We start from the raw sequence: 24,991 nt of genomic DNA, 5'->3' as shown, positions 1-24,991 counted from the left end.
CTCGTACAATTTTCGATCAAACGTCAAACAATCACCTTCCATGTGACTGTGAGGTTAAACACATGTGAATCACCAAACAGGCCAAAAATTAGCAAAAGATGAGAACAGGGTTAAAAAAAATTGTGTGTGGAATGTCAGGAGGGGTTGATAGTTCAGTAGCAGCATATATGCTTAAAAAAAGAGGTGTGTCATCTTACTTTGGCTTGCCCAGTTAAGAATATATGACAACTCGCCCCCGACCAATTCGACCCAACATTCTACCAAATCGCCCTATTTTCTTCAAAGCCGTCTCGGTCCTTTTTCTTCTTCCAACAGGTTTCCCATGAGAGTATTATTCGTTATTATACCTCAGTTATCATTTTCTATATAAAATACACAATATTTTGACTATTTTTTCAAATTGCAAGCGTTGAACTTCAATGTATTGGACCTTGATGAAACTATTTGACGGCAAATGGCATTATAATTTGTGGATTTCCAATGCAGGTGCAGGATTGGAGGATTTTGAAAATACCGCAAGAGTTATGACGTCGCCTTTTACCTTTTATATCTAAGGTTGACTTTTGTGCAAGACGTAGCCTTAGTCTTTCAGAATATTTATGAAGAAAACGTTTTGGTTGGATTTTTTATATTTTGATTTATAGCATGCTAAAACACATATCCAAACGTTATTATAAGTAATAAACAGACAACAATGTCTTATACTAGATAATTACATATATATGGAATTTAGTGTTTATTTAAGTGTAGAGGCCATCTAATTAACTATTAAGATGACCTCCAAAAACTACTAACAGTGACATACAATGGAGATAATACATTGTCTGTCGTCGTCTGTTAATTTTACAAAAATCTTCTCCTCTTAAACCACTGGGCCAAATTTAACCAAATTGGCCACAATCATCACTTAAGAGTATCTAGTTTTAAAAAATGTGTCAAATGACCCTGCCTGCCAACCAACATGGCCAACATGGCTAAAAATAGAACATATGGGGTGGGGGGGGGGGGGGGGGGAGTTCATTTTTTGGCTTATATCTCATCAGACGAATCAGACAAGCAGTGCCAGTAGTTCGGTTGCTGCCCATAAATTGGTGATTTTCAGGAAATTTTGCAGTTTTTAACCGGATTTTTGTGACAAAAATGTCGGTTATTGATTTGGGGATGTACGGCTGTCGGTCATGCTGTCGGCAACCAAATGTTGTCCGTGCATTTACTCATGAACTGTTCATCCAAAGCTTTTAAAATTTTAATATGTTGTTACTGACAACAAAATGGAGGTCAAGTTCAAGAATGACGATTTTGACTTTTACCGTTCAGGAGTTACATGTATGGTTCTTGAAAGATTGAAAAATGGTGTTTTTAGTCGTGTCTGTGCATTTATGCATGAACTGTTCAACCAAAGCTTCCCAAATTTTAATATGTTGTTACTAATGACAAAACGGAGGTCAAGTTCAAGAATGACAATTTCAACTTTTACCGTTCAGGAGTTATGGTTCTTGAAAGATTGAAAAATGGCGTTTCCAGTCGTGTCCGTGCATTTACTCATGAACTGTTCAACCAAAGCTTTTCAAATTTTAATATGTTGTTACCGATGACAAAATGGAGGTCAAATTCAATAATGACGATTTTGACTTTTACTGTTCAGGAGTTATGGTTCTTGAAAGATAAAAAAATGGCATTTCCATTTATGTTGTTGCATTTACTCATGAACCATTCAACCTAAGCTCTTTTAAATTTTAATATGTTGATATCGATGACAAAATGGAGGTCAAATTTGATACTGATGATTTTCTCTTTCACCGTTCATCACTTATGGTTCTTGTGATATTGCCATGCCAGGACACAAATAAATGTTAATAAATCCGGTTTGCTGTCGTTGTGACAGCCTCTTGTTGGTTATTATCTTGAATACTATTATAGATAGAGATAAACTGTAAACAGCAATAATGTTCTGCAAAGTAAAATCTACAAATAAGTTGAACATGACCAAAATTGTCAGGCGACCCTGTAAAGAGTTATTGCCCTTTATAGTCAATTTTTAACAATTTTTCGTAAATTTTTGTTATCTTTTACAAAAATTTCTTTTTTTGAAACTACTGAGACAAATTTAACCAAACTTGGCCACAATCATCACTAGGGTTTCTTGTCTAATTAATGTGTCTGATGACCTCGCCTGCAACATGGCCAAAATGGCTAAAATTCTTATATGATACGCTTATTTAGCTTTGTGAATAAACCTATGCCATGTATGCTCTAAAATGAATAAAATTTGTTTGCACATGCGTATATTGACTACTGCAGAATAATGAATTTTATCAAATTGTCATGCATTTAATATATTTCATTAATTTAAAACACTTCTAAACTCTTAAATGATGCACATGTTGTTACCAATTCATTTATATGACTGTAATGTGTTGCATTTGGAAATTGACATATTTGACCTAGATACAACAACCGTTCATGTTGGCTGATCAAACTCTCCCTCTGAAAAATCACATTGCCAGTCGTTTGCTTGTTTATCAACGAAAAAGGGAGGTTCATGGAAGAGCCTATACAAACAGGTATAAACCTATACACATAACATAGAAATTATTGCTCAGGCAAAAATAATCAAGAATATAATGCCTACCCATCATGCCCATGTTAAAACTACAATAAAGTATACTTTGCATCAATTATTTCTTAAATAGAACATAGGGGTAAAATGCAGTTTTTGGTTTTTACATGTATCTCTGAAACTTAAGCATTAAGAGCAAATCTGACAGACCTGTGGCAAAAATGTTCATCAGATTTATATTTATCTGCCCTGAAATTTTCAGACGAGTCCTACAACCTGTTGTTGGGTTGCTGCCCCTGAGTTAGTAATTTTACGGAAATTTTGCAGTTTTCTGTTATTATCTTAGACAATGTTAGATATATATCATTATAGTGTCTAATAATATCTTGTATCTAAAATTATGATTTTAACATGATTTCCAAAGCATCAGTAAATACAGGTGAGTGACACAGGCTCTTGAGAGCCTCTAGTTTATAATATTAAAACTGAGAAAGATGAAACGTATTTATTATAATGATCTAAATGTATAAGAAGAAGTTAACGTTATGTTTTGAAGAATAAAAGAAAAATGGTAAAATATTGATAATATTTTTAAGATATAGAGCTCAAAGAAAATGTATTATATAAGTACTGTATTATTAACCTACATGTAGTATTCTATAATTTGTAAGAGTTATGGTTAACCATACAGTGGGTCTCATTGGGGTCTAAGCGTGACGCGGGATTGCCGATTTTTTGTAAGCAGGACACATGAAAGTCAAATTATTGTGTTGTGAAAACAGGAAATGAGGTCTAGCGGGACCCAGGAAATGATAAAAAAATGAGAATTGCTTACGTACATAGTGTAAGCTGGATATGGGAATCTGACAAAACAGTAAGCGGGATCTGGGATCGGAACCCCCATATATTTATGAGTTATTACAAAGTTATTATTTTGTACATCTTTATTTGTAGATGAGATTTGAGAATGATATGAAAATAAAAAAATATATATATTGCAAAAAATATAATACAAAAATGCACTACGTAAAAAAAAAAAGTTGTTTTGTTTTGAAAGAAAATGACTATGCCATATCAAAAATCACCTGAGTCCCCAGTTTGAGTAATGTTACTCAACATATTACATGTGTAATAAACACGTAATAAAGTACATTATACTGTATACATGTATATATCAATTCATTTCTATACAACTCGTCTAAGCATCAACCCAACAATGTTAGATCTGTAAATTTGCTTTCGCAAATTTTTGTTCTTCCCTCGATGGGATTCGAACCCATGCTCCTGAGATATCGTGACACCTAATCGCCTTCATTTCTAAATACACAAACAGAGTATTAAGAAGCCAAAAATTTGGATAGACCATAAAAGACGGACATGTACAAGAGAAGGTACATGTGTACCGATAAACAAAATCCATTGCATTGTACCATGTACTCTTTTGTGTGGAGGTATATGTCCATGGGGAATAACATTATTTCAGTATAACAGATATTCCTTTTTTTCTTTCTTAGTAATTTAATTATTATTTACATGCTTTTATTATATTGCAGGACATGAGGTGATTGGATTATTTATGAAGAATTGGGACATTGCCGATGAAAAAGGGAAGTGTTCCTCTGATGCTGATAGAGAAGATGCACAATATGTCTGTGACCGTCTGCAGATACCATTACAGGATGTTAACTTTGTTAAAGAATATTGGAATGAAGTTTTTAGGTACTTGAGAGAAAAAATGTCAATTAGAATTAGAATACAATAGGATAGAAGGGGGGGTAAAGAGTTATTTTTGACTTGTGCAAATTGTTTGCAATTTTTATTTCACATTCTTTTGTGCTTGAAGCTCATTATTCATCATTATTGGTGCAAATTAATGAAAAAGTCATGTGTATTAAAGCTATTTTTGATATTTTGGTCATCATGAAATGCCTGTTCCCTTGCACACCCATGCTCTTTTTAACTTTAAGAATATATAACATAGAACATATTACATATATATATATATAAAACATCTTCATGCCTTATATATCATGTACTGCAGTACACCGCTAGATTAAAACTGACGTGGAAAGGTAACATACGGCCAGCGAAAGCTCTATTTTTAAGAGCCCAGGTGGTTGTGTGGTCTAGCGGTACGGCTGCAGTGCAGGCGATTTGGTGTCACGATATCACAGTAGCATGGGTTCGAATCCCGGCGAGGGAAGAACCAAAAATTTGCGAATGCAAATTTACAGATCTAACAATGTTGGGTTGATGTTTAGACGAGTTATATATATATATATATATGAGTTATATATATATATATATATATATCAATTTATTTGGCCAAATAAGAAGATTGTACAGGTAATTACTTTACAATTATACTTGTACAAAATTTTGTACAAGTAATAACCTACACAAAATAATAGAATGTACACAACATTAAATATAGAAAATTATGGATAATATAAAGTTAAATACAAACATGTCCATTAAAAACACCAAAACACTTTTACAATTTTACGAATATATTTTACCAAGCATGCCAAGGGCAGTATCAGAATAAATAAATTGAAACTCTCCTAACTTTACAGAGTTCTGAGTTCAATAAAATGTAATAACAGTTTATGATAACCATGATAACTGTACATGTTCTTGTAAAGGAGTAAGTTCGGTAAGTGCCATATTTGGCCCCAATTATAAAGTTCATGGTTACAAGACAATAATTGTTTTAAGTTGCCTTAAAGACATGTGAAAAAGTTAAACAGAGCTGTTTTTGTCAAAGTTTAATTCTAACACAACGATTTTTGCATTCCAAAATGGTCAAGATAAGGGATTTTGGTGAAATTTGACAAAATCAGCGGGATTTCAACCAAATTAAGGACCAGTAAACATAGAGCATTTTTTCGTGAAAAATCAATATGAGTACAACTTGTGACGTCATAATGAAACGCAGAAATGTAAAATTTTAAACAAAATGGATTATATCCTATCTAGTCAATGTATTAGCTATAATTTATCGTGATATTGGTCAATAAATCCGAATTTGAAATTTACGCTAAAAAAGTGGGCCATTTTAGGACCTTATCGAGCATACTCCTTTAAAAATAAATCTGTTGTTATTGAAATCAGTGTTAATGATAATAGAAAATAGACACATCATATAGTTAGTTGTTTAATGTCTGAGTCATTTGGTCTTGTGGGGAGTTATCTCTTGTGCAATCATGCTAAATTTTCTTTTTTTATACATTATGCTTAAATGGATTTGACAATGTCAGTTGTTATGCAAAAAATGTTGGATTTTTTTTAATGATCAATTCTCAAACTATCTGGTAGATTTCAGTTATACAATTTACATGTAATTTATATTGTTCTTGTTTTTTTCAGTACTTTGATAAAAGGTTATGAGAATGGTTACACACCCAATCCAGATGTACTCTGCAACAAGCACATAAAGTTTAAACACTTCTTTGACCATGCTATAGGTAACATTGGAGCTGATGCCATAGCAACAGGACATTATGTCAAAACAAGTGTGTTTGAAAACTTAGAACAACCTAATACAAGTGAAGGTATATTTTTATGGTCAAATTGAAGTGGTTAAAAGCATTTTGTAATATTTTATCCTTGCCATATTGATTTATCTAACAAACATGACAAAGATATATAACATTTGTATAAGAGATATTTTTGATAAACATATTCATATCATATTGACCTGGTTTCATGAATAAGATTAGGGTCCTGAACTCCTGATCCCAAAAATCCCTTGCTTAAAAACATGAAATCCTGATCCGTATAAAGAAATTTAAATCTCGAAATTCGAAACAAGAACTCCCAGATCCTGAAAGGATCAATCCCGAAATCCGAGCTTAAAAACACCAGATTTCGACGTCCTGAAAAAAGGTCATGCCCCCCTCTCTCATGGTAAATAAATTTGCAGGTTGCACTGATAAGTGTATACCCCACTAATCTACTAATTTACACTTTACTCAATAGCTATTCAGGATTTAAGTTTTCGGTCAAGGTAGTTTTTGATAAAGTTGAAGTCCAATCAACTTTAAACTTAGTACACATGTTCCCTATGATATGATCTTTCTAATTTAAATGCCAAATTAGAATTTTGATCCCCATTTCACGATCCAATGAACATGGAAAATGATAGTGCGAGTGGGGCATCCGTGTACTATGGACACATTCTTGTTTTTTGAATTTGTGGTCTTTGATAGAACCATGCAAAATGCCTATAGGTGGGTCCACATGACATGTCAACCAAACGAAATAAAATTTTGCACACATGTTATGATAGTCAAGAGAAAAAAAATTCTAACTTTAAAATTTTCTTTTAAGCTATTTTTAGATTTTACAGCGCCATCTACTGGAAATGCCTGAATTTCCAGAAAAAATCAACAAAAATATCACAATTTTGTTTCTCTGAATATGCTAGATAAGGTTATGTTTAACTGGTATTTGAATTAATTTTTATAACAAGCATCAATCGTCCTTCGAAACTTGACAAAATGTTAAAGCTTGAGTATAGGTAAATTTTGGGGCTGAGGGGTCCAAAAAGGGCATTTTAGGCATATTTTGGATACTTGGTAAAATGATCAACAAAAGGACATGAAATCTCTTAAAGTACTTTGATTTTTTAAATGTTTTGAATATTTCTATAAAGGTTTACATGTGTACTACAAGTTTTATCAGTAGAAGTGGGCTTTGCTCATTGTTGAAGGCCGTACGGTGACCTATAGTTGTTAATGTCTGTGTCATTTTGGTCTCTTGTGGACAGTTGTCTCATTGGCAATCATTCCACATCTTCTTTTTTATATGTAACAGCCTAGGCCATATAGAGCTAACTACATGTTGTTTGGTTTCCCAGTTTGTTTCAGATCGTGTAGCGACCTATGGGTGTACATTTTTTTTTGGCTGGTTAACTTCTGAGATGAAATGTTGTATCCTTGACATATACCCAATATCTATTCTTGTTGTACCCCTCAGCATCACATATTGCAGCTGGGGAATTAGAAATGCTGTTCGTTCGTCTGTCCGATCATCAGTTCGTATTGTAAAGTGTCTAGTATAATTAATCGTTATCTAATTTTGATAAAATTTATGCCATTGCTTTCTAAAGATAAATGGTCATGGCTGAAGATGAGCCCAGTTAAAACAATTAGAAGTTGAGGGAACATTGAAAATCGGTTGTTTTATTCATATTGCAATTATTTTTATACAACCGCAAAAATTAAAAAAATTTTGGTCGTATATTGGTATCAAGTTGGCGTCGTCGTCGTCCGAATACTTTTAGTTTTCATACCCTTACTTTAGTAAAAGTGAATAGAAATCTATGAAATTTTAACACAAGGTTTATGACCACAAAAGGAAGGTTGGGATTGATTTTAGGAGTTTTGGTCCCAACATTTTAGGAATTAGGGGTCAAAAAGGGCCCAAATAAGCATTTTCTTGGTTTTTCGAACTATTACTTTAGTTTAAGTGAATAGAAATCTATGAAATTTTGACACAAGGTTTATGACCACAAAAGGAAGGTTGGGATTGATTTTGGGAGTTTTGGTTCCAACAGTTTAGGAATTAGGGGCCAAAAAAGGGCCCAAATAAGCATTTTTTAACCGAATTTTTGTGACAAAAATGTCGGTTATTGATTTGGGGATGTACGGCGGGCGGGCGGGCGGGCGGGCGGGCGGGCGGGCGGACGGGCGGCAATCAAATGTTGTCCGTGCATTAACTCATGAACCGTTCAATCAAAGCTTTTAAAATTTTAATATGTTGTTACTGACAACTAAATGATGGTCAAGTTCAATAATGGCGATTTTGACTTTTACCGTTCAGGAGTTATGGTTCTTGAAAGATTGAAAAATGAAGTTTCCAGTCGTGTCCATGCATTTACGCATGAACTGTTCTACTAAAGCTTCCCAAATTTTAATATGTTGTTACTGATGACCAAATGGAGGTCATGTTTAATAATGACGATTTTGACTTTTACCGTTCAGGAGTTATGGTTCTTGAAAGATTGAAAAATGAAGTTTCCAGTCGTGTCCGTGCATTTACGCATGAACTGTTCTACCAAAGCTTCCCAAATTTTAATATATTGTTACTGATGACAAAATAGAGGTCAAGTGCAATAAAGACGATTTTGACTTTGACCAATCAGGAGTTATGGTTCTTGAAAGATTGAAAAATGGTGTTTCCAGTCGTGTCCGTGCATTTTCTCATGAACCATTCAACCAAAGCTTTTGAAATTTTTATATGTTGTTACTGATGGCAAAATAGAGGTCAAGTTCAATAATGACGATTTTGACTTTTACTGTTCAGGAGTTACGGTTCTTGAAAGATTGTAAAATGGCGTTTCCATTCACGTTGTTGCATTTACTCATGAACCATTCAATCTAAGCTTTTCAAATTTTAATATGTTGATACTAATGACAAAATGGAGGTCAAATTTGATATTGACGATTTTCACTTTCACCATTCATCAGTAATGGTTCTTGTGATATTGCCAGGACACAAATAAATATTAATAAATCCGGTTTGCTGTCGTTGTGACAGCCTCTTGTCTTGGTTTTCACACAATAACTTTAGTATAAGTAAATAGAAATCAATGAAATTTAAACACAAGGTTTATGACCACAAAAGGAAGGTTGTGATTGATTTTCGGAGTTGAGGTCCCAACAGTTTAGGAATAAGGGGCCATAAAGGGGCTCAAATAAGCATTATTCTTGGTTTTCGCACCATAACTTTAGTATAAGTAAATAGAAATCTATGAAATTTAAACACAAGGTTTATGACCATAAAAGGAAGGTTGGCTTTAAATTTCGGAGTTTTGGTTCCAACAGTTTAGGAATAAGGGGCCCAAAGGGTCCAAAATTGAATTTTGTTTGATTTCATCAAAAATTGAATAATTGGGGTTCTTTGACATGGCGAATCTAACTGTGTATGTAGATTCTTAATTTTTGGTCCCGTTTTCAAATTGGTCTACATTAAGGTCCAAAGGGTCCAAAATTAAACTAAGTTTGATGTTAACAAAAATTGAATTCTTGGGCTTTTTTGATATCCTGAATCTAAACATGTACTTAGATTTTTGATTATGGGCCCAGTCTTCAAGTTGGTTCAAATCAGGATCCAAAATTATTATATTAAGTATTGTGTAATAGCAAGAAATTTTCAATTGCACAGTATTCAGCAATAGCAAGAAATCTTCAATTGTACAGTATTGTGCAATAGCAAGAAATTTTCAATTGCACAGTAAAGTGCAATAGCAAGAAATCTTCAATTGCACAGTATTGTGCAATAGCAAATATTTTCAATTGCACAGTATTGCACAATAGCAAGAAATATCTAATTGCACAATATTGTGCAATAGCAAGAAATTTTCAATTGGAGTTATCTTTCTTTGTCCAGAATAGTAGTTGAATCAACTTAAATCATTGTTTTATACAATATACAATGTATATTCACTTATACTACCAACTGATAAATTAAAAAAATCTTTACCATTCGGTGATAACAAGCACTTTATTTTACATTTTAATATTTTATTATGTATTTAAATGAGTGGTTATTGTTGCAAACTCCATTGAGATCAATTTTGGAAAAAGGGAAAGGGGGATGTGAAAAAAAAGGGGGGGGGGTAAATTTTTCTCATTTCAGATTTCATAAATAAAAAGAAAATTTCTTCAAACATTTTTTTGAGAGGATTAATTTTCAACACCAGAGGGGATTGCTCAAAGGCAAAACAAATATTTTAAGTTCATTAGACCACATTCATTCTGTGTCAGAAACCTATGCAGTGTCAACTATTTAATCACAATTCAAATTTAGAGCTGAATCCAGCTTGAATGTTACAGTGTCCATACTTGCCCCAACCGTTCAGGGTTCAACCTCTGCGGTCGTATAAAGCTGCACCCTGCAGAGCATCTGGTTGAATTTATAGAAGGTCTCTATAGTCAGTTTGTTAAATTTCCCAAATATAAACTAAGAAAACAAAGAAGATTTGATAAAAAAAGGCTGTGTTTTAAAAGGCCCAAGAAAAATGTAAAATTTCTTGAAAAAATGAAAAAGAACTTATTATAATACCACATCTTCTTACTTTTATATTGTATGCATTTTTTACGACTGCAAACAATTTTTGGGATTATATAATGGTATGATGTTGTCGTCTGCGTCATAGTCCGAAAACACATTGGTTTGAGTGAATGGATCTCTATAATTTTTTTCAAAAAGGTTCAATACCACAAAAGGAAGGTAGGTATCGATTTTAGGGATGATGGTCCCAACCGTTTAGGAATAAGGGACCACAAAGGGTCCGAAAACAAGCATGTTTCTAGTTTCAGGATAATTACTTGTGTACAAGTATTTCTATTGCTCTGAAATTGGACCACAATGTTTAATATCACAAGTAGAAGGTTGGGATTCATTTTAGGGGTTATGGGGCCAACAGTTTAGGAATAAAGGGCCAAAAAGGGACCAAAAGCAAGTTTTTTTCTAGTTGCCAGACAATTACTTGTGTGTTAGTGTATAGATCTCTCTGACATTGTACCACAAGGTTCCGTATAACATAGGCAAGGCTAGGATTGAGATTTGGGTTAATAACCCAAACATGGAGGAATAAGGGGCTAAAAAGCGCAAAAAACAAGCATTTTTCTGGTTTCTAGACAATAACTTCTGTTAAAGTGTATGGATCTCTCTGGAAGTACTACAAGATTCCGTTATACAAAGGAGAGGCTGGGATTGTGTTTTGGGGTTGTTGTAAAGCATTTTATATAAGCAAAGTGGAAAAAAAACTGAAAAAGACCTTGTTATGAAGTCTGTGATTGTCCGTGTCAGTGTAAAAGTGTAATTTTGACATAAAAAATCTATTAAGTATTTTCTAAAGTTTGCTTCAGACATTATCTCTTAACCATAAAAAAAAAAGATCTAAATGTTGACGCCGCTGCAACCAACAAAAGAATATAGGATCGCTATGTCTCACTTTTTCAATATAAGTTATCAGCATGACAAGATGTAAAAACAATTCAATGGCTAAACTTGCCAGTTTACTTTACTTCCTATTGGTGTTATTGTCCTTCAATGGTGATTTTAAACATTTATTTGCGTGTTTGCGTATTATTTTGAAATGGGATAAACTGTAATAGTTTAATATATAGGTGTATAGAAACTATAGGGGTAAAAATCAAAGAACTACAAAAAAGTCTGCATGGCTCAAATTGTCAGACGACTTATAGCCTTATTATGAAGATTTTTAACTTTTTTAATTTTTGCCTAGTATCTTGAAAACTTCAATCTAAAGATGTCAACTTTAAAAGGCAAGAAAAAATTGTTTTATAATTATTTCATTAAAAAAAACATTTAAATAGAGATGGTTTTATAATGATGAGTTAACTCTAGTAAAAATATGACAGCACCCATTAGTTCAGATAAAATATTACAGTCATTTCTTATAATTTAATTCTGAATTCCATTTTAAACCGTAGAAAACAATGAACAACGTTGATGACGTCACGGTCACATGACTAAATTATGTCTATGGGCTGATAACAAAATAACGTCAGCCAATCAAAAGACATGTTACATCCAAAATTGAATTATATGGATATACAGATTGTTATTCTATAAATGTTTGTTATCATTTAACAACTGCAAATTTTTACATTTCTCAACAGAATCGTAAAAGAAATCCTGATTGTTTTAGTCTAAACATTCTCTTATTACACCTTTGTAGGCTTTGTTTTATATTTATCTTTATGAAAAGAAAGAAAGTATTGAAACGCGTAAGATTTATTAAGAGCAGAACACTAAATTTGAAGAAAAATCGATTTTTTTTCTTCAGATTTTCGAAAATGCATTTTTTCTCAGAATTACCTCCCTTTGTACCATAGATAATCAATATTAATGGCATTGGTATTTGATTGTATTGTCTCCGTTGTTAGGTATAATAATGGTTTAGAAAAAAGAAAAAAATACATTCACAAAATTGTCTACAGGATTGATATATTAATTTCGTTGATTTCAGAGAAAGGCAAATTTGAATATTATTTAAGGAGAATTTTAGAAAGTACTAACACCAGAGCCTACCCATGGTATATGCTTAAATGCGTTATCAACTATGTCTCTTAATATAACCAAATAGATATATACTTTTATGTTTAATGTACCAAGAATTGGTAAGCTTGAAAAAAGTTATTTTAACCTTTTTAGCTCACCAAGTGAGCTTTTTCTCATCATTTGGCGTCCGGCGTCCGTCGTCGTTAACTTTTACAAAAATCTTCTCCTCTGAAACTGCTGGGCCAAATTTAACCAAACATGGCCAAAATCATTATTAGGGTATTTAGTTTAAAAATTGTGTCCGGTGACCCACCCAACCAACCAAGATGGCCGCCATGGCTAAAAATAGAACATAGGGGTAAAATGCAGTTTTTGGCTTATAACTCAAAAACCAAAGCATTTAGAGCAAATCTGACAAGGGGTAAAATTGTTTATCAGGTCAACATCTATCTGCCCTGAAATTTTCAGATGAATCGGACAACCCGTTGATAGGTTGCTGCCCCTGAATTGGTAATTTTGAGAAAATTTTGCTGTTTTTGGTTATTATCTTGAATATTATTATAGATAGAGATAAACTGTAAACAGCAAAGTAAGATCTACAAATAAGTCAACATGACCAAAATGGTCTGTTGACCCCTTTAGAAGTTATTGCCCTTTATAGTCAATTTTTAACCATTTTTCGTAAATCTTAATTATCTTTTACAAAAATTTTCTCCTCTGAAACTACTGGACCAAATTAAACCAAACTTGGCCACAATCATCATTAGGGTATCTAATTTAAAAATTGTGTCCGGTGATCCGGCCGCCATGGCTAAAAATAGAACATAGGGGTAAAATGCAGTTTTTGGCTTATCACTCAAAAACCGAAGCATTCAGAGCAAATCTGACAGTAGTAAAATTGTTTATCAGGTCAAGATCTATCTGCCCTGTATTTTGAGATGAATGGGACAACTCTTTGATAGGTTGCTGCCTCTGAATTGGTAATTTTAAGGAAATTTTGCTGTTTTTGGTTATTATCTTGAAATTATTATAGATATAGATAAACTGTAAACAGCAAAAATGTTCAGCTAAGTAAGATCTACAAATAAGTCAACATGACCAAAATGGTCTGTTGACCCCTTTAGGAGTTATTGCACTTTATAGTCAATTTTTAACCATTTTTCGTAAATCTTAGTTATCTTTTACAATAATCTTCTCCTCTGAAACTACTGGACCAAATTTAACAAAACTTGGCCACAATCATCATTAGGGTATCTAGTTTAAAAATTGTGTCCGGTGACCCGGCCAACCAACCAAGATGGCCGCCATGGCTAAAAATAGAACATAGGGATAAAATGCAGTTTTTGGCTTATCACTCAAAAACCAAAGCATTTAGAGCAAATCTGACATGTGGTAAAATTGTTTATCAGGTCAAGATCTATCTGCAACAACAAATTAAGAGAGTTTTTAACGACCTCAGCTGGCTATACAACCCTTGCACAATCAACTGAATTTTGCAGAAATCATTAATAGGATAGATTGCCCTTATATGAAATTTTTTTATTACCTTTTTGTTTTTTTTGGCAAAGTGGGGGGAGGGGGTTGCGCAACAACAAAACTACTTCACAACTTTCTCATTACTTTGCATTTCTTGTTAGATAAATTTTACAAAAATTCTCCCCTAAAACAACTGTCGAATTTAAACAAACTTGGATTTCCAGGGACCACTGTGTATGATGACCCTGCCTGCCCACATGGCTGAAATAAAACATAGGTTTCAAATGCACTTTTTAGTATTATATCTCTGAAACTAAACGACAGTACAACAGTTGCATTTATCATGCAACAATTGTAAATAAAAATATCAGGTGAGCGACACAGGGTCCTTGAACCCTCTAGTTTTAAATCATTTTGACTGGATTATTTCCCTTTGTACCATATAAATTCAATATATATGGCACCATCAATTGTAATTGAACTATGGTCATTCTTACTTTGAATTAATTTGTAAATTATTATACTGCTTTTGAAAAAGAAACACTTACATTCCCCAAATTATCCATAAAATACTAGTTTAAATTCATTCATTTATAGAGAGAAAATGTAAATTTAGGCATTTTTTTAGAAGAATTCTACAATGTACTTGAAAGAGAGAGACCCCAGCAAGTGTATTAGTTAAAATGCCTAATTAAGTATTCCAATTGATAAAACAAAGCGAGTAATGTTAATATTTTTAATGGACCAAAGGCTGGATAGCTTTTAAAATATATGTACTTTTTATGATTTTCTGAAAATATTTTTTACTGGATTATCTCCCTTGTAATAATCCACAAACTGTTTCTTAAAAAAATTATGTACTGATGAGTATCTAAAGCTTTAACACTTGATTATTCAATAAATCATCATTCTCTAGCTCGTTATTTTTCGCTTTTATATGTTTCAGGGTGTTGAAATTGGTCAATTTCATAGAAAAATACTGCCTTAAACATGGGAAAACTGGTTCCCTGTACATTACAGCATCTCCAAGCTGAAAGACATGGGAACCAGATGAAATATTTTTAATATGAACTTCTTTCATAATGTTGTTTAAGCACACAAAGTTTCAATCGAATCTGATCCCTTGTGGACTGTTTTGCATGGTTTTATGGAAGACTGGGTGTTAAGTTAGAACACAAAAAATGTATTTTTAACCGGATTTTTGTGACAAAAATGTCGGTTATTGATTTGGGGATGTACGGCGGGCGGGCGGTCGGTCGGGCGGGCGGGAATCAAATGTTGTCCGTGCATTAACTCATGAACCGTTCAACCAAAGCTTTTAAAATTTTAATATGTTGTTACTGATGACAAAATGGAGGTCAAGTTCAATAATGACGATTTTGACTTTTACCGTTCAGGAGTTATGGTTCTTGAAAGATTGAAAAATGGTGTTTCCAGTCGTGTCCGTGCATTTTCTCATGAACCATTCAACCAAAGCTTTTGAAATTTTTATATGTTGTTACTGATGGCAAATTAAAAGTCAAGTTCAATTATGACGATTTTGACTTTTACTGTTCAGGAGTTATGGTTCTTGAAAGATTGTGAAATGGCGTTTCCATTCACGTTGTTGCATTTACTAATGAACCATTCAATCTAAGCTTTTCAAATTTTAAGATGTTGATACTGATGACAAAATGGAGGTCAAATTTGATATTGACGATTTTCACTTTCACCATTCATCAGTAATGGTTCTTGTGATATTGCCAGGACACAAATAAATATTGATAAATCCGGTTTGCTGTCGTTGTGACAGCCTCTTGTTTTTTATACGACCGCAAATTTTGAAAAAATTTTCGTCGTATATTGCTATCACGTTGGCGTCTGCGTCGTCGTCGTCGTCGTCGTCGTCCGGCGTCCGAATACTTTTAGTTTTCGCACTCTAACTTTAGTAAAAGTGAATAGAAATCTATGAAATTTTAACACAAGGTTTATGACCATAAAAGGAAGGTTGGTATTGATTTTGGGAGTTTTGGTCCCAACATTTTAGGAATAAGGGGCCAAAAAGGGCCCAAATAAGCATTTTCTTGGTTTTCGCACCATAACTTTAGTTTAAGTGAATAGAAATCTATGAAATTTTGACACAAGGTTTATGACCACAAAAGAAAGATTGGGATTGATTTTGGGAGTTTTGGTTTCAATAGTTTAGGAATAAGGGGCCAATAAAGGGCCCAAATAAGCATTTTTCTTGGTTTTTGCACAATAACCTTAGGTTAAGTAAATGGAAATCTATGAAATTTAAACACAATGTTTATGACCACAAAAGGAAGGTTGGTATTTATTTTGGGAGTTTAGGACCCAACAGATTAGGAATTAGGGGCCAAAAAGGGACCCAAATAAGCATTTTTCTTGGTTTTCGCACTATAATGTTAGTATAAGTAAATACAAATCTATGAAATTTAAACACAAGGCTTATGACCATAAAAGGAAGGTTGGTATTGATTTTGGGAGTTTTGGTCCCAACAGTTTAGGAAAAAGGGGCCCAAAGGGTCCAAAATTAAACTTTGTTTGATTTCATCAAAATTGAATAATTGGGGTTCTTTGATATGCCGAATCTAACTGTATATGTAGATTCTCAACTTTTGGTCCCGTTTTCAAATTGGTCTACATTAAGGTCCAAAGGGTCCAAAATTAAACTTAGTTTGATTTTGACAAAAAATGAATCGGTTGGGTTCTTTGATATGTTGAATCTAAAAATGCACTTAGATTCTTGATTATTGAAGTTTTTTTGGTCCAGTTTTCAAATTGGTCTACATTAAGGTCCAAAGGGTCCAAAATTAAACTTTGTTTGATTTCATCAAAAATTGAATCCTTGGGGTTCTTTGATATGCCAAATCTAACTGTGTATGTAGATTCTTCATTTTTGGTCCTGTTTTCAAATTTCAAATTCTACATTAAAGTCCAAAGGGTCCAAAATTAAACTAAGTTTGATTTTAACAAAAATTGAATTCTTGGGCCTCTTTGATATGCTGAATCTAAACATGTACTTAGATTTTTGATTATGGGCGCAGTTTTCAAGTTGGTCCAAATCAGGATCTAAAATTATTATATTAAGTATTGTGCAATAGCAAGTCTTTTCAATTGCACAGTATTGTGCAATGGCAAGAAATATCTAATTGCACAATATTGTGAAATAGCAAAATTTTTTTTAATTAGAGTTATCTTTCTTTGTCCAGAATAGTAAGCAAGAAATATCCTATTTGTGCAATAGCAAGAATTTTTTTTAATTGGAGTTATCTTTCTTTGTCCAGAATCAACTTAAATCTTTGTTATATACAATATACAATGTATATACACTTTTTACTACCAACTGATAAATTTAAATAATCTTTACCATTCAGTGATAACAAGCAGTTTTTTTACATCTTAATATTTTATGATGTATTTAAATGAGTAGTTATTGTTGCAAACTCCATTAGAAATTTGAATTGATATCAGTTTTGAAAAAGGGAAACGGGGATGTGAAAAAAAAGGGGGGGGGGGGGTAAATTTTTCTCATTTCAGATTTCATAAATAAAAAGAAAATTTCTTCAAACATTTTTTTGAGAGGATTAATATTCAACAGCATAGTGATTTGCTCAAAGGCAAAAAAAACATTTTAAGTTCATTAGACCACATTCATTCTGTGTCAGAAACCTATGCTGTGTCAACTATTTAATTTTAGATTTAAAAAGTTTGAAGAAGAAATCTTTAATTGATTTGTAAAATCTTGGCAGTTGTTTTGTGTAAAAAAAAACCATGTAATGTCAAAAATTTGATCACAATCCAAATTCAGAGCTGTATCATGCTTGAATGTTTTGTCCATACTTGCCCCAACTGTTCAGGGTTCGACCTCTGCAGTCGTATAAAGGTTTTCAAGTAAATCAAAGATTTGTAAATTTAATAGAACTCTATTTTTCTCTCTCTTACAACTAGGTATAAAATTAATGTTACCATTAGACCAGTGGAAAGACCAAACACTTTTCCTCTCTCAGATACCACAAAGAGCTTTACAGAAATCTGTTTTTCCACTTGGTGATATACTTAAAAAAGACGTTAAAAAGATAGCAGAGTCAATTGGATTGGATAGAATTGCAAAGAAGAAAGAAGTAAGTAATGAAAAACAAGTGGCGATGATGGCCTATGATCTTATGTAAGAAAACTACAAATTATGTTAGATTTACAGTAGAGAAATTAAAGTGTTTTAACTTGACACCATTTTCATGAAGGACTGGTTATGTTAAATGTTTTTGCTACTTCTAGTAAAATCTTGATCATAAAGACTCATAAATTCATTGATATATAATTACTGTTGATTCATTAATTTTCACTGATTGATGAAGAATTGTAGTCTAGTAATTTTCTGTAAATATTTGATTTCAAGATTTTGGCAAAACTTGCATATAAATCTATTGTAACTTTGTACTTCTGGAACATTTAATTAAGTTTGTGATTGATCTATTGTCCAAATTCATAAGAAAAGTCTTATTAGATTTGTCTTTTGTTTGATATTTTTGTAACTACATACCTTATAATAGGGAAAGTAAAAGTACAAATTATGAAAAAAGTATAAAAATACATATGAAATATGGTTGAATTTATAATATAGATGGAATAGCAATATTATATAAGTTAAAGCAATTTTTAAAAACTATATAAAGTACTTAGAAAATCAATACCTACTTTCCAAAATTATATAAAGTACTTAGAAAATCAATACCTACTTTCCAAAATTATATAAAGTACTTAGAAAATCAATACCTACTTTCCAAAATTATATAAAGTACTTAGAAAATCAATACCTACTTTCCAAAATTATATAAAGTACTTAGAAAATCAATACCTACAACTGCTTCGTGATGAGCAATACTAAGAATACTGATAACCAATTAATATGATCAAACACAGTAGCTGACTTTTACCTATTGCAAGTTGCTAGAAAACTAATCTCAACTTTCTATATTTTGTTCTCTTCATGAGCTTCTTGTTCAGTTTATCCAATATGAATAAAGGTAACACAAATAAGAATGTTTATTAATTTCCTTTTTAAAGACAATACTAAACATTTACTGCTTTTCATTACAGAGTATGGGTATATGTTTCATAGGCAAGAGAAATTTTCAGTCTTTTGTAGAACAGGTAAGCTTAAAACGTTCCTTCAAGCTGGTGACTGTGTCTGATTGCTTAATTTCATTGTATATGAATTGGAAATACTAACACATCTCCTTATATTATTATGCATTTGTAATTCTGTGACTGGGGATATGCCTTGTATTCTTTAAAATACAGAGTAGGGGGATTTAGCAACTTCCAATTAAAAATTTCGGTCACTATTGACCTATATTTCATGCTTCATTGACTCATATTAAATTTGTATGTCAAAGTTCACAATTCAGATATCAAATGACCTACAATCAAATAACTTAGTGCATTCATATTTTGATGTTCATCATAGCCATGTCATTCTGATCTTTATTTTGCACTTTGAAAACTGTTTAAGCCAATTTAAGAACAAGATAAGTTTGTTATCATAGATTGTCACAGAAAACATCAAATCAAAAATTTAGATTGTCTTCCAAGATGTCCTAGTTATTTGGACTAGAACTTTCAAAGAAAATGCATAAACTATTCTTCTTAAAAATCAGATCCAATCTTTGATTTTATTCATTTATGTTGAAAATTGTAATATGCGACCAACCACGACATATCCAGGCTTATGGAGGTAGAAAGTCATTGTGAGAAAAATGCCGTTAACTATGTGACTAGCCACTTCAAGGCTAAGAAGGGTACTTTCTCTAAAATTTGCTTTTTGTATATTTATCTAGAAGATCTAGTAATGTTTTAATGACATATTTGTTGTAAAAGCAACAAGTCATTTCAAATACCGGTATGAAAATGAGACTGTTCTATGACGACTTTTATTTATTGAAGGCACTAATTTATAAAGCACAAAATTATTGTATTTACTGGCTCTTAGTAATGTTCAATAGCATATTTGAATAAGATATCAAACACTTAAATTTACTAAAATACAAACAATTCTTATCTCAATTTTAGAACATGTATTTTAAACTTGTTGAAATGAAGTTAGTTTAAAATTTGTCAAAGTAAACTTTAAGAATTCCTTTTTTTTTTAATTTAGATTTATGTGTCTCTAAACATAGTATGTGAAGCGAAACAGTTAATGAGGTGTTTTCATATATGCATTTGATACGGTGAATTTATTATGGATATATTTCAGACTCCATTTATTAAAGAAAATCTTTAGAGCAGAGCATTTTGGTTTTGTTTGTAGCTCTATTGTAGAACATGTAATTTAAACTTGTTGAAATATGTTTAAAATTTGTCAAGTAAGCTTTAAGAATTCCTTTTTTATACGACAGCAAAAATTGAAAATTGTTTGGTCGTATATTGGTATCACGTTGGCGTCATCATCCGTAGTCGTCGTCGTCTGAAGACATTTGGTTTTCGCACTCTAACTTTAGTAAAAGTAAATAGAAATCAATGAAATTTAAACACAAGGTTTATGACCATAAAAGGAAGGTTGGTATTGATTTTGGGTGTTTTGGTCCCAACAGTTTAGGAATTAGGGGCCAAAAAGGACCCAAATAAGCATTGATCTTGGTTTTGGCACAATAACTTTAGAATAAGTAAACAGAAATCTATGAAATTTTAACATAAGGTCTATGACCACAAAACGAAGGTTTGGATTAATTTTGGGACTTGTCCCAACAGTTTAGGAATTTGGGGCCAAAAACAGGTCAGAAAATAAGCATTTTTCTTGGTTTTTGCACAATAACTTTAGTATAAGTGAATAGAAATCTATGAAATTTTAACACAAGGTTTATGACCACAAAAGGAAGGTTTGGATTGATTTTGGGAGTTTTGGTCCCAACGAATTAGGGGCCAAAATTGAACTATTGGGGTTCTTTGATATACCGAATCTAATCCTGTATTTAGATTCTTAATTTTTGGTCCCCTTTTCAAATTGGTCTACATTAAGGTCCAAAGGGTCCAAAATTAAACTTAGTTTGATTTTAACAAAAATTGAATTCTTGGGGTTCTTTGATATGCCGAATCTAAACATGTACCTATTTTTTTTATTATGGGCCCAGTTTTCAAGTTGGTCTAAATCAGGGTCCAACATTTTTATATTAAGTATTGTGCAATAGCAAGAAATTTTCAATTGCACCGTATTGTGCAATAGCAAGAAATTTTCAATTGCACAGTATTGTGCAATAGCAAAAAATCTTCAATTGCACAGTATTGCGCAATACCAAGAAATATCTAATTGCACAATATTACGCAATAAGCAAGAAATTTTCAATTGCACAGTTTTTATGAAATATTCTTTGAAAATTGGAGTTATCTTTCTTTGTCCAGAATAGTAATTGAATCAACTTAAATCATTGTTTTATACAATATACAATGTATATTCACTTTTACTACCAACTAAAAAATTAAAACAATCTTTACCATTCAGTGATTACAAGCACTTTTTTTACATTTTAATATTTTATGATGTATTTAAATAAGTAGTTATTGTTGCAAACTCCATTAGAAATTTGAATTGAGATCAGTTTTGGAATAAGGGAAAGGGGGATGTGAGAAAAAAATTGGGGGGGGTGGTCAATTTTTCTCTTTTCAGACTATTTAATCACAATCCAAATTTAGAGCTGAATCCAGCTTAAATGTTGTGTCCATAGTTGCCCCAACTGTTCAGGGTTCAACCTCGACAGTCGTATAAAGCTGTGCCCTGCAGAGCATCTGGTTTAATTTAGATTTATTTTGCATGTCTCTTAACATAGTTTGTAACAGTTTATAAGTAGGTGTTCTCTCATATGCATTTGATACGGTGCATTTATTATGGATATATTTCATACTTCATTTATGAAAGGAAATCTATAGAGCAGAAATTTAATTTTTTTTTGTATCAATTTAAAATGTAGATTCAAATATTTTTCACTTCAAACGATAAATTAAAACTTTTTCAAAACTTATATATGATGTAAAGTTCGACGTCCGCAAAAAAGAAGCCAAGGAACTTCTTCACAATACATATTTCATTGAATTTTGATATTTATCATGTTTATAATTTTTCTAACAATGACGTTCTACCTACATAAGCCTGCAAATGTCATGGCGGGTCACATATATATTTGAAAGAACAAATTATTGCCTTATTTTACAGTATATAGAACAAAAGCCAGGAAATTTTGTAGATGTTGAAACTGGTGAAATTGTTGGCGCCCATAAAGGTTGATATTTAGCTTAGTTATAAAATGTAGTTATTCTTTATTTTGCAAAAACTTCTAATTTTATATATCTGAGACTAAGAATAATCCAAAAACAGTTAGACTCATGTCATGCATGTGTGATTATTTAATTGAAAACTAAACAACAAAAACATGGGAGGAAGACTGTTGCCAACCAGTGCCTCAAGAGGATGTTTGGTTATGTTTTTAAAAATTTTTTGGTGTCATTAAGTTGGGTTGAATCTAACAATATCATTTCAAAGAACATGTGGAATATGATAGTCTTTTGTGTTTTTATTTAATTTAATGGGTGTAATTTCCTCTGTCTGGCTTTGAGAGTTTTCCTCAAGCAGTTGACTAAACAAAAACATTAAAATGTTGTATGGAGCTACAACCTTTGCCGGACATGCTGAGCAGTTGCACAGTTACATTTTGTAGCCTGGCCAGTTGGCAAAAACTTACTGCCATTAATAAACAATTCTTTCAACTTAATGAAAATCATGCTGTATGTAACTTTTTTAACTTTATATTTCCAGGAGCACATTATTGGACAATAGGACAAAGAACACATCTATCTGGACTTGATAAAGCATACTTTGTTTCCTCATTTGATATAACTTCAAAGACTATTTATGTGGTAAGATATTTTAACAAATATTGTCCTAGTTATCAGTCATAATTCCCATATATTTTCTGAAACATGGACATTAACAGTGGAGGGAGTTTGTCTTTAAATCAACTTTTCGACTAAAGTTGGATACCGTTTACTTTTAAAAATCTAACTGAAGTCACTTGAACAATAACAATCAAACTTTGTTTAAAGCATCTGATCTGATGTAGTTTTAATATTATTTCCTTCATTTTTGTTCAAAAACCAATTTGGCTAGTTGAACATGTCTAACGTAAGTTATAACATTGGATTGAGATTGAAAATATTAAAATAAACAATGTCTTGTAAAGAGAGAATGGCTGCCAAAACTTTATGTAAAATTGACACCCTTCAGAATTTTGGTTGTTTATTCCAACTTCTATCCTCATGATTGAAACAATATGATAGAAATTTCTATAATAATACCTAACATTTGGTAATGTTTCCTTTTTAATTATCAATTTCTTCTACATTAACATAAATTGATCAGTATATAAGGAAATAGGAAATAATAAAAAAATCCTTCTCTTTTCAGGCAAAAGGAACAGATCATCCAGCATTATTTTTTGAGACTTTATTTACTGAACCAGTTCATTGGATTCATCGACCTCCTCGTGATCTTATTCAGAACCAGATGTGTGATGTGGGTTTTAGATATCAACATGTCCATCCAATTAGTCCATGTACATTAACATTGAGTGGTGGGAACAGTTTAATTGTATCACTTGCTCAGCCAATGAGATCTATTGCAGCTGGGCAGTATGCAGTGTTTTATAAAGACAATGAGTGTTTAGGAAGTGCACGGATACTACGTACTGGTCCTTCATTATATGTTTTAAATTGCAAAGATAGAGTTAAAATTGCTAAAGGATTTTCATGATATATATAATTTGTTATGTTTTATTTATATGAATATGTTTTCACTAGCAATGTAAATGTAGGAATTGGGATATGCTTGCCATTAAGACAACTATTCATAAGGGTCAATATGTTGTGGTAATTAGTTATAAGAGGTCATAGAAGGGAATTCAAAATAAAAAAAACCAACAACCATAAAGTAAGCTTTCAAAGGCCTCAAATAACAAAATAGAAAAATATTTAACAAAAAATTACAGCCTGACATATGATACAACTATGAAAAAGAAACAAACATTACAAAGAGCAATCAATGACAACCACTCAATAAGACTCATACATTTCATTTCATTTAAGTTAATTTTAGTAACTTATCACCCTTGATAATTCAGAGTAGTTCCAAAATAATGAAACCAATAAGAGAATAAGAACTCATCTCATTGTAAGTACAACTTGCTCTCTGAAATTTACTTGATGTTCATCTCCATCATTGCTATTGCTCCTCTGGCAAAATATTGACATATTCAACATGTTCAAAGTATTATCTAAATGACTCAGAACAGAAAATTATTTAGAGTAAGAGTTTATTTAGAATTCTAGAAAATGAAAAGGTTTAGATCATGTGTTACTCCAGTGCATTCATTAGTTTTATTCTTAAAAAAAGGCTTTCATTTAGCCACATAATCTTCTGTGACCATGTATGTATGGTAACCCTATTGTGATCATATATGTATGATAACACCACAATCATGTATGTATAATTGCACATGTTTAACTATGTGCGTATTATAACACTATTGTGATCATATATGTATGATAACACCACAATCATGTATGTATAATTACACAGGTTTGACTATATGCATATAATTAATAACACTACTGTGATCATACATGTATGATAACACCACAATCATGTATGTATAAATGCACAGGATTGACTATGTGTGTATAATAACACTACTGTGATCATACATGTATGATAACACCACAATCATGTATGTATAATTGCACAGGTTTGACTATGTGTGTATAATAACACTACTGTGATCATACATGTATGATAACACCACAATCATGTATGTATAAATACACAGGTTTGACTATGTGTGTATAATAACACTACTGTGATCATACATGTAT

The 24,991-nt window shown here is 32.0% G+C and overlaps 1 protein-coding gene across 1 annotated transcript; it reads left to right on the top strand.

Moving 5' to 3' along the window:
* The first annotated feature begins 4 nt into the window (after positions 1-4).
* LOC139512927 (mitochondrial tRNA-specific 2-thiouridylase 1-like) lies at positions 5-23,882 on the top strand. Its single transcript, XM_071300911.1, has 8 exons — positions 5-183; positions 4,114-4,279; positions 5,930-6,114; positions 18,026-18,198; positions 19,175-19,228; positions 22,281-22,347; positions 22,881-22,981; positions 23,529-23,882. Exons 1-8 carry the CDS (start codon positions 99-101, stop codon positions 23,871-23,873), a joined length of 1,176 nt encoding a protein of 391 aa, XP_071157012.1. The 5' UTR covers positions 5-98; the 3' UTR covers positions 23,874-23,882.
* Positions 23,883-24,991: the final 1,109 nt, after the last annotated feature.

Source organism: Mytilus edulis, chromosome 1, assembly GCF_963676685.1.
Source record: "Mytilus edulis chromosome 1, xbMytEdul2.2, whole genome shotgun sequence".
Taxonomy (NCBI): domain Eukaryota; kingdom Metazoa; phylum Mollusca; class Bivalvia; order Mytilida; family Mytilidae; genus Mytilus; species Mytilus edulis.
The sequence above is the reverse complement of the archived record's forward strand: the minus strand, read 5'-3'. Positions and strand labels throughout refer to the sequence as shown.

Coding starts and splice junctions, on each gene's coding strand:
- LOC139512927 (XM_071300911.1), top strand. CDS start 99: ATGAGAACAGGGTTAAAAAAAATTGTGTGTGGAATGTCAGGAGGGGTT. Junction 18,199..19,174: donor GAATTGCAAAGAAGAAAGAA/GTAAGTAATGAA, acceptor TTTTCATTACAG/AGTATGGGTATATGTTTCAT. Junction 22,982..23,528: donor CTTCAAAGACTATTTATGTG/GTAAGATATTTT, acceptor TTCTCTTTTCAG/GCAAAAGGAACAGATCATCC.